The following is an 18,791-nucleotide window of genomic DNA, read 5'->3' on the forward strand; positions in this document are numbered from 1 at the left end:
GTGCTTTTACAAAAAAGGGGGGATGTCACTGTTGTAACACGTTAAAGTGCACACATCCTTTAAAATTATACATATTTCCTCCCAATCTTTGCTTAACCTTTTAATACATCACAGAGGATTCCCAGAGGATCATGGGCTAGCTAAAGCCAAAGAAAAGAAGACAAAACTTGGTTTGAGGGTCAATCTGTCTGATAAAAACACAGACTTTACCATCTGATAAGGGATATGCCATTGCTGTAACAATTTACTGACTAAACAAGCCTTTTAAAAATAAAGGTAAGGGTGCATTTACAAAAAAATGGGGATGTCGATGTTGGGGCACCTTATGTAAAAGTGCACATATCCTTTAAAAAAATGTATAATTTTAAACTGTTTTATATTTTCCCCCCAATCTTTGCTGTACAAATAAACTTTTAATACATCACAAAGGATAACCAGAGGATCATGGGTTAGCTAAAGCAAAGAAAAAGAAGACAAAACTTGACTAACAGGTTGAATGTTATATTATTTATAGATAGCACTTTATGTGATCATAATGCATCACTATTAATAAAGAAAAAAACATTTATGAAATAACATTGCAATTCATAGTGGAATAACCTTAAAACAGTTTTAACCCCAAAAGTAAATGTGTATTATATTTCAGCTTACCAATACTTATGTGGTGGCTTCATTAGTTTTCTTTAATAGGCTTTCTTTCTTCTATTTCCACCTGGTGATCCAGCCAGTAGGTCTGTTGTTTTTCAATAAGATGTCCTGTAGATGTAGCAGTTGGGGGGTTTAGGCAAACCATTTAACACTGACAGAGGTGCTTACACTGATCACAGTTTATTTATTTACTGTGTGTAAAACCTTTATCCCAAAAGGAACAAAAAACTGTTGCTGTAACTGTTTAAAGCAGAACTTCAGTAATTTTTTCATCTTTCCATCTATTAAATCTTCTGTCCTTGTTTTAACTTTGGATAGTAAAACATTTTTTTTTCTGCCAGTAAATACCTCATACAGCCCACTTCCTGTTTCTTGTCTGGAAAAAAGCCTAGGCTTATGACATCATCACAGCTCTCTTTCTCACTCTCATAAGAGTTTGCCAGGAAGGGAGGGGGGATGAGTCATAAGAGGGCCAATGAGAGCTGCAGAGCTGGAGGTGTGTCTCTGTGTGTCTGTGTAAATCCAGGAAGTGAACAGGCAGCAGCTTCAGCTGCCCACCTGTAAAATCAGTGCAGCCAGACTTTGTGGAGGGAGATTTCTGAAGCATATTTAGTCAGAATCACAGTATATATATATAAAATAATATGCAAAGTGGTCGGAGGGAAGCTGCAGAATGGCAAAGATGTTTTTAAAACAAATAATGTGAGCAGACGGCAGTTCCTCTTTAACCACTTAAGGACCGAGCCTTTGTTGTTTACAAGTTAAAAACAGTTTTTTTTTTCTAGAAAATTACTTAGAACCCCCAAACATTATACACTTTTTTCTAACACCCTAGAGAATAAAATGGCGGTCGTTGCAATACTTTCTGTCACACCATATTTGCGCAGTGGTCTTACAAGCACACTTTTTTTTGTAAAAAATACATTTTTTGAATTAAAAAAAAGGCAACAGTAACAGTAAATTTAGCCCAATTTTTTTTAGATTGTGAAAGATAATGTTACGCTGAGTAAATTGATACCCAACATGTCATGCTTCAAAATTGCGCCCGCTCATGGAATGGCGACAAACTTTTGCCCTTAAAAATCTCCATAGGCGATGTTTAAAATTTTTTGCAGGTTGCATGTTTTAAGTTACAGACACACACATGTGTGGTTTGAACACTGTTTTCATATGCAGGGTGCTACTCAATTATGCGTTCGCTTCTGCATGCAAGCTCGGCGGGATGGGGCGCATTTCATTTTTTAAAAAAATTTTCTTATTTATTTTACCTTTTGTTTTTTATTTTTACACTGTTTTTGAAACAAAATTAAAATTGTGTCATGACAGGCATGACAGGACCTCTTGAATATGAGATCTGAGGTCAAAAATACCTCAGATCTCATATTTACACTTAAATACAATAAAAAAAATTGTCATAAAAAAAAGGCTCTTTAAGAGCTATGGGCAGAAGTGACGTTTTGACGTTGCTTCCGCCCTGCATTGTTATGGAGACATCTTCCCCACACTCGTCTCAATGCCCAGCCAGGGTGAAGATCCCATTACCTCTGCCGCTACCGACAGATCCGGTAAGCCGCCGATTAAAGTGATCTCGTGGCAAATCCACCACAGAGACCACTCTTATCAGACACCGTACCGCTGGCCAAAAAGGAGGATACCGGGGTTATGGCTAGCTGCTGCCATAACAATGATATCCCCTTCAAAGTAAGGACGTGTATCAGCATGTGGTGGTCTGGAAGTGGTTAACCACTAGCTGACCAGCTGCCATCATTATACGGTGGCAGGGTGGCTCCCCTGCGCAAATCACCGTATCTTAACGGTGTGCCCACAGGTTGGGCGGACTTGATGTCTGCAGGCAACCCGCGATCACCTAGTACAGAGGCAGAATGGGGATCTGCCTTTGTAAACAAGGCGGATCCCCATTCTGACAGATGACATGACAGAGATGTACTGTTCCCAGTCATCGGAAACAGTGATCTCTGTCATGTCCCTGCCAGCTCCTCCCCCCTACAGTTGAAACACGCTGAGGGAACACACTTAACCCCTTGATCACCCCCTACTGTTAACCCCCTGTCCGTGTAATTTTTACATTGATCAGTGCATTTTTATAGCAATGTAATTGCTCCTAAAGCGCCTCTTCCCATTGAAATCAATGGGAAGCGCCTGCAAAACGCCTGCAAAGTGCCTGAAAAGCGCCTGCAAAGTGCTTTTAGCAGTGGCCCTTTGTGGCCAATTTTAACCCTTTATTTGGTCGCTAGCAAGGGTTAAAAGCGCTCGAAAAACGCTGGTAAAGCGCCGCTAGTTTAAGCGGCGCTTTACAAGCGTTTTTTGGGCTCTGGCAGTGTGAAAGGGCTCTTAAAGCACTTGGGCTTTCACATTGGGATTGAAGATGAGGCTTCTTTCAAGCGCTTTACAGGTGCTTTTTTAAACACTAAAGCGCCTGAAAAACGCCCCAGTGTGAAAGGGGTCTTAGTGTATCTATATCTGCTAACACTCCCCTCCCCCTAAACCAGGGATATGCAATTAGCGGACCTCCAGCTGTTGCAGCACTACAACTCCCATGAGGCATAGCAAGACTCTGACAGCCACAAGCATGACACCCAGAGACAGAGGTGTGATGGGACTTGTAGTTTTGCAACGGCTGTAGGTCCGCTAATTGCATATCCCTGCCCTAGACTGATAATGCTGCTGTCCAAAGGTGTTTTTGTTTCTCCTTCATCCAGAGTGGAGGCACTCTAATACAGGAGGTGTGTTACTGGCCAGATCACCAGGTGAAAACAGAGGCAAAAAAGCCTAGAAAGAAAAAAAAACGAATGCAGCCACCACATCTAAAAATAGTAAAGTGTAACATATTATATCTTTGGTTTGGGGATTAAAACCACTTTAAAGACACAAAGCAAAATACCTGCATGCAGACTTTTGCTGTATTCCAATGCAACGTGGGGCAGTAAATCTGACCCTATATAATGAATAATTACCCTGGAGCTAGTATGCATGAGACACATACGTCAGGAACTGGCTGCTTCATTTAGAGACAGAGCATAAGCGTTACGATCTTTGATAGAGTTCCTATCACGATAAACTTTTAGGTATAACACATTATATAGTTTATTCTTATATTCCTGTGCTTTGTTATCCATCACTCATCTTGTATTTTGTTTTTCATGCAATGCAGGTACAATTTAAATAAATAATCGGTACACCTGTCCTCTAGTGTATATTGATCTTTTTTGCACACCGCACTACACAGTGGTGGTTGAATATTGCTGATGCAGCATTTCACATATATTCACATGCCAAAGTATTTGTGCTGTATAGGAGGGGAGCTGCACATTTATCAGGTCAATGCTACAATGAGATTGCAGTGGACTTGTTCTCTTCAAGGTCACTGCTGACACTCTACAGCTTTAGTCACAGAAGTGGCATCTCTCTATGGCTGTCGCAGAGAATAAAACCAGTCAATAGTTTTGGGACATACAGTAAGTGAGCTGGTTCCCATAGGGTTTGGTCCAGCACTGTGCTGAGTCAGTAATATAATAAAAGAAATAAGTAAAATGAAGCATACAGTTCACGCTAACATATTGGAAGTGAAGTGTTGCAATGTCCTTGTACAAATTTATATCCTACTTTGTTCTGGCAGGAAGCATAAGAATCATCCGTCAAATAAAAGAGGCAACATTACAGCAGAGGAAAAAGCTTGGACTGACAAAATGAGGTCCAAATATACAATGGTGTGTTTGTGGGAGTTAATATATGCATGTGTGTATGTACATGTATATATATATATATATATATATATATACATTTATATATATATATATACATTTATATATATTATATATATATATATATATTTATATATATATATATATATATATATATTTATATATATATATATATATATATATATATATATATATATATATATATATATATATATATATATATGTGTGTGTGTGTGTGTGTAGCGCTGACTCTCCTGTCTGTTAATGTATATTTGCATGCTATAATCACAAGTCTATGGACATTTCTTTGGTTTAGTATTTGGTGCCATCTAGCAGCCAAATACTGGTACTGAACTTAAATGTTTATTGCTTTGAAGAAAGCCTAAAAGACATATACAGGAAGTGACTGTTTTGATCAGCAGGTTGACCCTTTTACCCAGGAGGCTTGATGACCTACCCATGAACACTTTCTCTAGCAGTGCATGCTGGGTAGGACATAAAAGGAACCTGAGCGGCCATTTTAGGTCTCTTGGGATCGCATGGCCTGCGTGTGAGGATCTGTGGGGAGGCCTCCCATGAGAAGGGGCCTACAGCTATTGCAGAGCGCAACTCCAACAGTTTGTGTGAGTGACCTGACGGTGCCAGAGACACAGTGACCGGATTGGAGAGATCCGGAGACACTAGTTTGAGCTGGGACGGGTTAACCCAGCATAGCGGCATGGAGCGATGGGCCCAGCTGACGGAGAAGCAAGCTGCAGTCACCGGACCAAAGCTACTACACGGAACTCCAATCCAGTTGGTGAGTGGGTCACGGCACACAGTTTGTTAACTTTCACACACAGTTAGACTCATACACAGGCCCCACTGGCATTTATAGTTCCACGGAGGAGGAGCAGAGCAACTGACACTGAGCAGGCTTGAGCCTCGTAATATAATTACTGAAGTTACACCAGGAGCACCTTTACCTCAACTTAACTTACTTTACCTGTGGATTACAAATCACAAGGAGTTATTTTAGCTAGTGAAGACAAGAAGATCAAAGACTAAGTACTTTAAGTGAGATTTCAAGCATAGCATTAAAAGTAGGGGGAGATCCCGGGTATAAATATATATATATTGTTTGCAATTGTTTATGTTGAAATCCATTGTACTGTCGTCCTATGTTGGGATGAAAGCACAATTACTGTAATCACCTTTTGAAACATATTCACAGTAAAATATATTTGGTTAAGTATCCAGTTGTGTGGAGTGTTTTCTCCCAGCAGGTGGAGCCAGTGGATCCTGAGGTTACAATACAGGTATATTGAATTATATTATCTTGTACTGTATTGTATTGCACCACAGCTGTGTCAAGGGGACTGGGCAATTTCAAGGGGGGTTCATTAGCAGAGTGCAGGCCCAAATCAAACCAGCAGCTCCTCTGGGGGTCAGTGCTACAAAATATATATATATATATATACACACATATACTACACACACTGTATCATAGGCATGCGCAGCCTTTTGCATTAGGGTTTGCACCCCAAAGCTCAAAACATGCATGTATATATATATATATATATATATATATATATATATATATAAAATTTCCACTATATTACTAAAAGTATTGGGACACTTGCCTTTACACACATGAACTTTAATGGTATCCCAGTCGTAGTCCATAGAGTTCAATATTGAGTTAGCCCACCCTTTGCAGCTATAACAGCTTCAACTCTTCTGAGAAGGCTGTCCACAAGGTTTGGGAATGTGTCTAGTGGCGGCTGGTGCTCAAAACAATTTTGAAAAAAAAATCATCAATTGCTGCCACCGTGACATCAAACGCTGCCACTGTGCCATCAAACACTGCCACTGTGCCATCAATTGCAGCTACTGTACCATCAATTGCAGCCACTGTGCCATCAAACGATGCCACTGTGCCATCAAACGCTGCCACTGTGCCCTCAAATGCTGTCACTGTGCCAAACGTTGCCACTGTGCCAAACACTGCCAGTGTGCCCATCATGTGCTGCCAGTGTGCCCATCAAATGCTGCCAGTGTGCCCATCAAATGCTGCCACTGTACCCATTAAATGGTGCCAGTGTGCCCTTGAATGCCCCCAGTGTGAACCCACATGGCCTTTAGCTTGTCTTGCTGGGGCAGCGGGTGACTGCGACGAGCGGGGTCCTTTGCGCGTCCCCTGCCATCCTCATCTCCCATCCTCTCTTCCTGATAGGCGTCCAATAGCGGCGCCTGTCGTTTCGGCCAATCAGGTGACAGGTAACAGAACCGAGCACTTGATTGGCTGAGAGGCGGTTTAGTGTTAGGTAAGCGAATAGTCATTTGCTTTTCTAACACATAGCTGAGTGACCTGCGATCGCCCAGCATGGCGCTTGCAGGATGTTAGAGACCTTGAGCTCCTCCACCCTCTGAGGATGTCCCACCGATGCTCATTAGGATTTAGGTCTGGAGACATGCTTGGCCAGTCCATCACTTTTACCCTCAGCTTCTTTAGCATGGCAGCGGGCATCTTGGAGGTGTGTTTGGGGTCATTATCCATGCGGCCCAGTCTCCAAAGGGAGGGGATCATGCTCTGCTTCAGTATGTCACAGTACATGTTAACATTCATGGTTCCCTCAATGAACTGTAGCTCCTGGAAGCACTCATACAGACCCAGACCATGACACTGCCACCACCATGCTTGACAGTAGGCAAGACATACTTGTCTTTGTACTCCTCACCTGGTTGCCCCCACACACGCTTGACACCATCTGAACCAAATATGTTTATCTTGGTTTCATCAGACCACAGGACATGGTTCCAGTAATCCATGTTTTTAGTCTGCTGTCTTCCGCAAACTGTTTGCAGGCTTTCTTTTGCATCATCTTTAGAAGAGGCTTCCTTTTGGGACGACAACCATGCAGATCAATTTGATGCAGCGTGCGGTGTATGGTCTGACAACTGAAAGGCTGACCCCCCCACCCCTTCAACCTCTGCAGCAATGCTGTCAGCACTCATAAATCTATTTCCCAAAGACAATCTCTGGATATGACGCTGAGTAGGGATGAGCCCAATGTTCGAGTCGAACGTAAGTTTGACTCGGACATCGGGTGTTCACCTGTTTGCCAAATATCAAACAATTTGAGGTGTTAGGCAAATTTGAAAGCCACGGAACAACCTTTAAAAGTCTATGGGAGAAATCAAAAGTGCTAAATTTAAAGGCTTATATGCATGGTATTGTCATAAAAAGTGTCCCCTGCCCCATAGGATAATGCTTAAAGTGAAACAATAAAAGTGAAATATTCCTTTAAATTTCATACCTGGGGAGTGTCTATAGTATGCCTGTAAAGTGGTGCAGTTTTCTCGTGTTTACAACAGTCCCTGCACAAAATTACATTTCTAAAGGAAAAAAAGTAATTTAAAAGTACTCGCGGCTAAAATGAATTGTCGGTCCTGGCAATACACATAAAAGTCATTGAAAAAAACAGCATGGGATTCACCACAGTCTATTACCAGGCCCTTTGGGTCTGGTATGAATATTAAGGGGAATCCTGAACCAAAATTTAAACATGGCCTCCCATGGCAAGGAACTCTGAGGATCTGAAAAAAAGAATTATTGCTCTAAATAAAGATGGCCTAGGCTATAAGAAGATTGCCAAGACCCTGAAACTGAGCTGCAGCACAGTGGCCAAGACCATACAGCGGTTTAACAGGACAGGTTCCACTCAGAACAGGCCTTGTCATGGTTCACCAATACACCAATACAATACACCAATACACGTTGTGTATCCTGCAATTTCTGCTCTCCTTGCAACCTTGCAATAGGCTCTCTCTCCCTCTCTTCTTCTCTCATATATACAGTATATATATATCTACACACACACAGTATATCACAAAAGTGAGTACACCCCTGAAATTTTTGTAAATATTTTATTATATCTTTTCATGTGACAATACTGAAGAAATTACACTTTGCTACAATGTAAAGTAGTGAGCGTACAGCTTCTATAACAGTGTACATTTTCTGTCCCTTCAACCCACAGCCATTAATGTATAAACCACTGGTAACAAAAGTGAGTACACCCCTAAGTGAAAATGTCCAAATTGGGTCAAATTAGCCATTTCCCTGGTGTCATGTGACTTGTTAGTGTTACAAGGTCTCAGGTTTGAATGAGGAGCAGGTGTGTTACATTTGGTGTTATTGCTCTCACTTTATCATACTGGTCACTGGATGTTCAACATAGCACCCCATGACAAAGAACTCTCTGAGGATCTGAAAAAAAGAATTGTTGCTCTACATAAAGATGGCCTAGGCTATAAGAAGATTGCCAAGACCCTGAAACTGAGCTGCAGCACAGTGGCCAAGACCATACAGCGGTTTAACAGGACAGGTTCCACTCAGAACAGGCCTTGTTCAGCTTTAGGGATGAGCCGAACACCCCCCGGTTCAGTTCACCATGGTTCACCAAAGAAGTTAAAGAGGGATTCCACCAAAAAAAAAATATTAAAAGCCAGCATCTATAAATACTACAGCTGCTGACTTTAATAAATGGACACTCACCTGTCCCGGGTTCCAGCGATGCCGGCAGCCGAGGCCGATCGATCGCTCGGCCGATCGATCGCTCGGCCCTCGGCTGCTGCCGCCACCATTCTAGGTGAGGGAATCAGGAAGTGAAGCGATATACGTGGTGTATACATGAATGGCTGTGTGTTGAAGGGACAGAAAATGTACACTGTTATACAAGCTGTACGCTCACTACTTTATATTGTAGCAAAGTGTAATTTCTTCAGTGTTGTCACATGAAAAGGTATAATAAAATTTCAGGGGTGTACTCACTTATGTGAGATACTGTGTGTGTGTGTGTATGTATATATGTATATATATATATATATATATATATATATATATATATATATATATGTGTATATATTGTATACAGGGCAGGACTTAGGGTGGTGGGGGCCCCCTGGGCTTGAGTCACTTTCGGGCCCTACCTTCTATACATTATCGTATTTATCGGCATATAACTCACGCCAGCGTATAACATGCACCCCAAGTTTAGGAGGGAATTTTAAGGAAAAAAACTTACATTTAAATGCCCATCAATGCAGCCTGGCAGTGTCATTTGCAGCCTTGTCAGTGTAGCCTTGTCATTTACAGCCTTGCCCCAGTGCCATTTGCAGCCTTGTCATTGTAGTCTTGAAGTTTAAAAATGGTGTCTCTCCCTGTATCTCGGCGGCTCTCGGGTCCTCTCGCAGTCCTGAGCGGAGCCAAGATTAGTGTGATTGGCTCACAGTCACGCCCATTCCCTGTGTTATGTCCATCATAGGTCGGGACTGGGTGTGACTGTGAGCGGAGCTGAGCCGAGTACACTCGTCTATGTATCTCGGCGGGGCCCCCTATTGGGCGGGGCCCATGGGCTTGAGCCCAGTCAAGCCCAATGGTAAGTCCTGCCCTGATTGTATATATGAGAGAGGGAGAGAGAGCCTATTACAAGGTTGCAAGGAGAACAGAAATTGCAGCACACACAACGTTTATTGTATGCAAATAATGTAATGTTAGGTAAAGCAATAGTTTGGGGCTACAAAGCAAGTAACTGTTTGCCAGCGTTCTGTTTTTACAACTGAAAGTGGTGAATTGTAAGCACAAGGCCAGCACCAGAAGTAGGGGAACGTTCTGGCTAAAAAAAAGCCATACATGTACTCATAGACATGCGCACGGGGTGTACCAGGTGTGCTAATCATCCTGTGGAATTCAGATTCCCCCTGCTGACTGCCGCTTCCCCTCCCCTGTGGCAGCTGGGGCTACAGAGAAATGAACTGCAGAATCTCTGTCCTCAGACCCTTTCTCTCAAAAGCGAGACATCATGGTTCTGTTTAGAACCCCTGCTATTTCACTAAAACCCCCCTATGGGGCTCCTAACAAATTGTAAAAAAAAAAATTGTAATAAATAAATTGTAAAAAAAAACAACTACTGACACCAATCTCTGCTCTGTTGACACCATCTACTGCTCTACTGACACTAATCTCTACGCTACTGACAATGTCCAATGCCCTATTTACAACAGCCCCTGCCCTATTGACATGTCCACAGCTCTACTGACACCATCCACTGCTCTACTGCGCATGTGTGTTTAAGCTTTGGGGTGCACACCCTAATGCAGTAGGCTGCACACTCCTGTGTCTGTACACATACAAAGGAGGATGTGCTCAACTGGTATTGCAGTGGTAAAACATGAATGACAGGGACACCCAGGAACAGTCCTGCACTATTCAGCAATGAAGTAAACAAACCCAATCTCAGTGGAGGAGAGCTTTGTACAGCAAAGCTGTAGCATAAAATAGACAAAACATCTGCTTTTCTCAGCAACTAATTAAACTCAGGTCAGTCCCTGACAAACAAGGTACCTCCTGGAAGGTTTCCCAGAGGGACAGAACTTGTACCTTTTTTTAGTATTCTGCCAGCACTCAGCCTTTTCACTCAGCAGCAGGTTTTTATACCAGAGAGAGAGCCCAGATTATCATTCAGCTGGCATATATAAAGGCCCTTGGAAAGCTGAGTAATAATGTGGTCTACACACACGCTTTACACACTGCTTACCACAGAATAAAAATATTGGTATTTTAAATTAATTTGTGTATGTGAATCTAAAAGCAGAACTTATGTGATTTAGAGTGATGCTTTCTTTGATACTTACCAATAATAACTTATTTTTGCATCTATGTTATGGGAAAAGATCAGCGGAATCGCAATGGGGGAGCGGGAGGTGAGGACCGTACCTGGGTGACACCACCAGAAGGGTGACACCCAGGGCTGGCAGCCAGATTGCCTCCACCATTCACTAACAGAGCAGAACAGGGAGCAGGAGGCAGAATGAGAACACTTCTGTACAGGGGGAGAGAGGCGGAGCAGTGCTGAATAGAGTGGGAGCTGTCGGAGTTAACGCTCTAAGTTAACCAGCAGGTAATTGGTTGCTGGGTGGTCCTAGCAACCAGTCACAAGCTTGTTAATGTGAAAAATGAACTCAAGCAGCTCCTGCCCTCTATTCATCACTGCTGTGTCCCCTGCTCTGCATGCCTGAGTAAGGTAGGAAGCGGCAGAGCTAGAGTGGGCTGTGTAATGTGCAGGGGGGCAGTGTATTGTAAAGAGGCTGTTTATTGTACATGCAGGGGGCTGTGTAATGTGCAGGGGGCTGTGTAATGTGCAGGGGGCTGTGTAATGTGCAGGGGATTGTGTAATGTAAACAGGGGTGTGTAATGTAAAGGGGTCCAGAGGTGCGGGGGTGTATAATGTAAAGGGGGCCAGAGATGCGGGGGCCATGTAATGTAAAGGGAGCAAGAGGTGTGAGGCCATGTAAAAGAAAAGGGGTGCCAGAGGTGCGGGCCATGTAATGTAAAGGGGGCCAGAGGAGCAGGGGCTGTGAATTTAAAGAGGGTTTTTCTACATTTTACCTGCAGTTATAGCTGCAGTTCTATTAAGTTGCATGCTTTTTCTACATTTTCAGAAAGTGCACCTAAGGTCCCGTATGCTGCATCTTTGGTGCACTTTCAGAGAATGTGAAAATATTTTTTTTTGAAGGGGTGACACCATGTTTTACCATGCCAGGTGGCACCAACCCTAGTAACGCCACTGGTAAAGATTAGTATTTGCAAACAGCAATTAATCTTCAAACCTTTCTAGTGTTTAAGTCCTTATATACAGTATAATATTGAATTTATAAGGTAGGTGCACATCAAGGGATATTTTTTAGTTGACTACATTTGGATCTGGGTGAATAGTATTTGTATCTCTCAGTTTACTACTGTATTTAAAGTCTAACAGGTGGGTACTCCTACAAGCCCAATGGTATGCACTACCTCCTATTTGCCCTTGCCTTATGGCATGGTTGTCAAGGTTTGGCCCAACCTTGCACAGCATATTCAGTATACACTAATGTTCACAGACCACCACCAAAATGCAGCCAGCCCAAATAACATACACTAAATGCCTGAATAAATTCATTGCCCAATTATAGGACAAGTTTTCTTGAACGGTAGAAAAGTCTCTTACAAAAAGGCAGAATGTCCCCAACCCTTATAATGTATAATCAGCTAGATGCTATGTAAAGATTGGTTGGTATGGGCTTTTACACATTACAATAAAATCTTTTGATACAGTAGATTTCTGACAGTATGGGAGATCAAAGGTGTTTTTTTTTCCTATTGTGAGCCAAACATTTTCTCATCAAACTGCTGGTTGATTATTACTGGCTACAGATCTTTGATCTATGCTTTCCTCTTCTTACAAATCAAAATTAAAATGGTACATTTCTCTATAACTAATTATGTCAAAGCATGAATTGAAATGTTGTAGCTCTATACCCTACAGTGAGATCAAAGTGTTCTTTTTGTTATATGGGAGAATACATTTTAATTTATCAAATCAATTCCATTGAGTGGAACTTTAGCATGAATGATTGCTGCTAGGCGCAGCTCTTGATGAGCTATTGTTTGCGCTTCTTTAGAGTACACATAGACATATGCATTGATGAGGTTACCTGCATTTTGCACAAAGTTTTATTACTCTTTCTTAGGGACTGCATGCATGCATAGGAACATTTGTAACCTCCAAAAGTTTAGCAGGCAGCCATTTTGTGTATACTGCTTTTACATTTTAAAGGAGGACTTCAAGCTTGGAGACTAGGTAAAAGGGCACTAGGAATAGCCCAAATGTTCTAACATACTTCATGTTGTCTATTGTTTGCTATCCTCTGCTGGATAATATGCAAATTATACTTTACATAGTGTTAACCCCAAGACCCATGGTTGTCTTGTCTAATGTGCTAAAAAAAATTTTGACTGCATGTTCTTGCAGAGAATATAATCCATGATTCACCAAGCCATCTACTTGATTTCAATTTAAAAATGTTTTAAATGTAGAATATGTAACATTAGCACACAATAGTAAAAGGAGAACAAGAGTCAGTTTTGCATGGGACTCCTAAACATGCTGGACCTAGGAGGAGTTGACTCTTTTGGACATTTTGTGGTTATTCCTTAAGTTGTAGCATTAAAGTGTGCGTGGAAATTACTAAATGTGCTTTTTACATTTTAAAGCTGAACTCCAGCTTTTAATAAACTTTACAGTTTGTTTGGGCCAAGCTGTCTAACTAAAATGTAAGGCCGCTGGATGTGCTCTGTAAACTGTATGTACTCTCTTCAAAAGAAGAGAGTGCCTCTGCTATCGGTGTGTTAACCAGCAGACAACAGCTCCATACACAAGAAATGGCAGTCCGACTGGGGGTGATGCAGTTTGGGGTGGACCCCTGTCTGCCGTAGTTCTCCATTTTACTTTATGGTTACCTTTCATTTGGCATTGGGATGGGTTCCTGGTGAATCATTACCTTGTAGGGGTTTTATATAAGAACTTGTTTGGGGATTATACTTGAAATACAGACTCCTCTTACATCTTGTATACATTTGGATTACCTGCACATGTGAATTATAATAATTTTTTGTTTTTTAACAAATTGTGTGTGCCAACTATAAGTTATAGTAAAGAAAAGAAAGTGGATCCTGAAGAAGCTCTTTTTCAAGTGAAACACATTGATCCACCTGTCTTCTTTCATTGAATGGGAGCTGACAATATATGGATGTTTAGTGTGTTGATTTAAATGTAACAATTAAATGTATTTTTTAACTATCTTTTTGGTTTTAGCTACGTTATCTTTGAGACTTCAACGTTTTGTTTAAAAATATTAGATGGGAGGAAGCACAAATCATAGCAGTCTTTGGGTAAAATTTACCACATATAGAAGATCACAGTAACCTGATTTCTTAAGGAACCTTTCCCCATAAGGACTATTCAGGTATCAGCTTTCTTAGACTTGATTCAAGGTAAAATGATACACTAGAATTCTTAATTAAATTTAAATTGCCTCCAACAATCAAGAGAAACCTTTCATTCAATTTCTTATTCATTTGGTCTTCTATTATAAAACAGTGCTTCTGTAATAGTATAATTAAGGACATCAATCAATTTAAGCCTAATAAAAAGAAGTACCATATACTTTAGAATGTTAGAATAATTTTTATTTTTGTTTAAAATCAACAACAATGTGCAAACAAAAACACAAATTTTAAATGACAAAGAGAAGACAAAAGCGAAACAAGGAACTTACTCAATATCGCTTATAAAACACATGCATAGGAAGTACTACCCATTATAAAATAATAGGTGGAAAATCACCAAAAAGCTTGTCTTTGCCCCCTCGTAGTTGCAGTACTTTCCACCTTTTTTTTTAAAAAGGGTAACTTTACTCTTATGGGACAAAACAACACAAATAAAAAAAATATACATATAGCATATACAATTGGAATACAATCCATATTGTAATTTCATGTTATTAAAAAATATCTTTCCTTTTCTTTCTTCAGCACTGTAATTTTCTGTAAAATTCAGTGCAATATGGTAACCTGGAGGCATTCAGTACTCAGTTGGTGTATGCTACACCTCCAGAATAGGGATGGGCCGAACACCCCTCGGTTCCGTTCGCACCAGAGTATGCAAACAGGCAAAAAATGTGCTAATTTTAAAGGCTTATATGTAAGTTATTGCCATAAAACGTGTATGGGTACCAGGGTACTGCCCTAGGGTATTTTAAATAAAAACATAAGAATACCAAATTAGAAAAAAACTGAGTTGATAAAGTTACAAATTTTATTCTTCAGGTAAATTAAACCAGGATTCCAAATGGTTATCATCAGCAACACATTCTCTTTAGTACCTATTGTTTTTCTACAGTCTCTTAAAGAAATATAACAAGAAGTTAAAAATCTTGTTGTATTTCCCAAATTAAAAAATGTAAGCATACTTTTTCTTTTCCCAGAATTTCATGTACTTTCTCTTGTACCAACACCACATTTATTAGACATTAGTTGATTGTTTTTTTTTTTTTTTTTTTTCGTGTAATATTAGCTGTCTTCAAATGGCGCTCTATGCTCTTTTTCTACTTTTTCTCCCAGAAAGAACTCAAAGGCTCTTTCTGAAAATACTATTTGCCATACTGTCATGCTTCAAATATATTTTGAGGTACTTTCCTGGAAAAAGTATGCAAATCATGAGTTCTGACTTGACTTGGGATTTGTAATTTGCATGTTTGTTCTAGCTCAGCGACTCAGAAAGTATTGAAGTTACAGACAGCCAAGCAAATTGTATTTTTTTCTGCAATGGCAGCTCTTGTATTTCACAGTACAGGTTTCCTTTAAGTGAATTCCTAATATATTTGAGGAAATAAGCTCAATGATCTAGAAAACTGGACACTGCACATGGTAAAGCACCACCACAGAAAGCACATACATAGAAAGCATAGGCAAGAACAGTACAACATCCTGGTTTTCATAATTTCTTTTTCCTTTTTCTTCTCTGAACAAATGATTGAAAACTTAACCTTATAAAATTCTTTACACATAGCTGGAAAAGGTTATTACACGCCCTTTGCTGGGATCATAGATTCATGGAAAACATTCCTGCATCAGTTACGTTGGACAGCGATGGGGGTCACTGCACACATTACAAAATGTTTTTCCACCAGTTACATAGTTACCATAAACATAATGCTTTATTCCATTCATATGCCTTTGAGCCAGATTTATCCTAAAGGTCGCATGATACTGTAATATGGACTGAGATAAGATTTCACATAATATTTCTATATCTGCTTTAAATTCTAAACCAAGAACCACTCCTTAGATGTGCTAATTGCATTCATTTTCATTTTTCAGGGTAAGAACATTTTTCAGCAAGTGTCATTTCCTGTGAGTTGAACTGGAGCCATAAAACAAGGTTCCTACTGTAAACTACTAATTTCTCCAACCCCCATTTATTGGAGATAAACAAAGATAAACATGTTTTAAGTCCAATCTAGGGGGTGGCAACCATGGCTCCTTCTATAGATACAGTGGAGTGGTGAGCAAAGCCACCCATGGACAGGAAGTGTGTTACTGACTGAATAAGTTGAAAATAAAGGGAAAAACAAGAAATCATAAAACTGATCAAGTAACTACATCTAAGGATTGATAAGCTGAAATATATAAAACAAATGTTTTTGGGTTTAGATACACTTTAAAGTGGTTGTATACCCACACATGGAAAAAAAAAAACAAGAAAAAATATAACCCTGCAAGGCAAAGGCCTATTATGAAATACTTACCTTAGATCGAAGCCCCCATAATGCCAGCCCGGTCCACGCCGAGGGGGCTGACATCTTGCCCTCGCCGATTATTCTGGGTTTGCAGCTCTGGCGCTGTAAGTGGCCTGACCTGCGATTACGTCACTCCCGCAGCATGTGCGCAGGAGTCTTCTTCCCGGCAAGGTCTGCCAGCGTCTGCCGTACCTTCACCCGGGCATTCAGAGTACATGCGCCACAGATGTCAGCGGCTGCATGCAAAGAGAATATCTCCTAAACCGTACAGGTTTAGGAGATATTAATTTTACCTACAGGTAAGCCTTATTATAGGCTTACCTGTAGGTAAAATGAAAAATTAGGGTACACAACCACTTTAATGATGAAACATAAGCCTATAGTCACATGAATGGGAAAAAAAAGCACTGTGTTGTCTCCCCCTTGGCTCAACACATAAGTAAATCAAGATAACCACAAACATAAACAATAATCTTTTGACGTTTTCAGAAATCTTGACCCTTTGACTTTCCAGTAAGAATTTCAAGATAAATTCCAGCGGAATATGAATTGTAGTTTGAAGTGAACTTGATGCATTTCTAAGTGAGCCCACACCAGTCCAAACTGTAGTTTTAGGGCTTGGAAAACAAAAAGCAAATTCACAAAACTGGTCCTCGCAGGGGTTTCAGTTTCATGCAGCAAAACAGATCCCAGAAATACCAAGCCACCTGGCTCTTTCTTCAGCGGCACCGCTGCTCTTGTCAATGGTCCCTCACACCTTCTTCAACATGAAGTGCAGTCCCCCAGATAGAGCACCTCTTCTCCGGACAGAATCACACACTTGTCTTCAAATGAGAGCAAACCTCTCTTCTGGCACGAGCTCTGACCTATGTCCAAGCCTTTATTGTAAGGGTTGTGTGCACTTGGACACATGTCCTGATGGTCTTTAATAAGATATTGACACTGGGTTGGAGATTTCTTCACACTCTCTTGTAGTAGTGTATTTTAGTTTTTTACACTAAAATCTTTTATTTTAAAAAGAAGGTGGAAGAAGAGGCACATGACTGTAAAATGAAGAGGGGGAGGTGACTTCAGTGCTGGCTTTACCTCCACCATAGGACCGCCCGTGAACTGGGCTTCAGCCTGGGGTGGAACTACGGTTAGCACTGGCATAAATAAAAATTTCATTTTATTCAAAGAACACTCCACAGATTTTACAAGATCAAGTGTGATGTGCTTTGGGTCCCCTGAGGGATTTAACAAGCATTTTCAAGTTCTGGTGACACTTCTTCTTTAACTATCTTCAGCTAAAAAGCAAAAAGGAAAAAACAATTAGCAAACACAATCTTTTATGTAGAGAAAGATAGGAAGCTTAGTGAGGAATGGAATGTGAGCTCCGACCGATAGCCGTAAAATTAACGATGAGCAGAAATGTCATTTCATTACAAGTGAAATTAGATCTCACAAGTCAATGATGGGGAAAGACTTTTTTTTCTCCCATCCTTTAGTGTTCAAAATGTGGAAAGGATTCCAGGCTTTTTCCTGCTCACTTCTATCATTTTACTTTTTTTTTCAAAGTTTAACATTTAACACCCAAGATCACTTACAGATCCTTCAACTCTTTAGTTTGATTGAAATCTCAGCTCATAGATAGCTGTTGATCTGCACTTTAGCAGCTGCAAATATAAATGCATTTTTTTAAATAAAAATTCCTCACCTCCGATGCTCAGGTAAGAAATCTGGATTTTGTATAGGCAACAATTATAAAAATTGAGTCAGCTGTATGGACAATAGCATTAGGTGGCTCTTTGCATTGTACCAACAACAGTAATAGGTCACCTTTGTCAAAGATTTTTTATTTTTATTTTGAGCCCATGGCGTGGTGCAAAAAAAGTAAACACCATGTGAACTAAAAAAGTGCACCTGAACACACACAAAAAGTGACCACCCTCCTCCCCAGAGTGCAAGACTCTTGATAGGGACAAGGCACCCTGGTTCACCTAGCCAAAAGACCTGGCAGATGCCTCTCCTCATGGCTAGCCAAAGCTGACCACCAAGTTAAGGGTTCTTCTGAAGAGGGGCCCCCAGGAAGGGGAGGAAGGAACCTAAGGGCCATACGTCCTCTCCCTCAGTTTCAGAGTAGGTCCAAAGACCACACCTTACCATCTTGGGGGTAAAAACGCACACATAAAAAAGGTGCAGTAAACAATAAACAAAAATTCCCCCGGTCACGAGGCGAAGTGCATAAAAAAAACAGTGGTGTCGTGGGCTAGTGCCCCT

At 40.7% G+C, this 18,791-nt stretch overlaps 1 protein-coding gene across 4 annotated transcripts in view; it reads right to left on the reverse strand.

Moving 5' to 3' along the window:
* Positions 1-18,791, reverse strand: part of VWC2L (von Willebrand factor C domain containing 2 like) — a 310,703-nt gene that overhangs the window by 75,298 nt on the left and 216,614 nt on the right. Inside the window, exon 4 of one of the 4 annotated variants that reach the window (XM_077448329.1) lies at positions 652-756. The exons of 2 other annotated variants lie outside the window; for them this stretch is intronic. In XM_077448329.1, coding sequence (XP_077304455.1) covers positions 674-756 — 83 coding nt within the window. In that variant the 3' untranslated portion in view covers positions 652-673. Of the gene's footprint in view, positions 1-651; positions 757-14,399; positions 17,819-18,791 lie in introns of those variants that run through there. One more of the 4 variants, XM_077448330.1, reaches the window with a different exon arrangement.

This window comes from Lithobates pipiens, unplaced genomic scaffold (genome assembly GCF_037356315.1).
Source record: "Lithobates pipiens isolate NorthernLeopardFrog02 unplaced genomic scaffold, aLitPip1_a1.2 Scaffold_22, whole genome shotgun sequence".
Classification (NCBI taxonomy): Eukaryota; Metazoa; Chordata; class Amphibia; order Anura; family Ranidae; genus Lithobates; species Lithobates pipiens.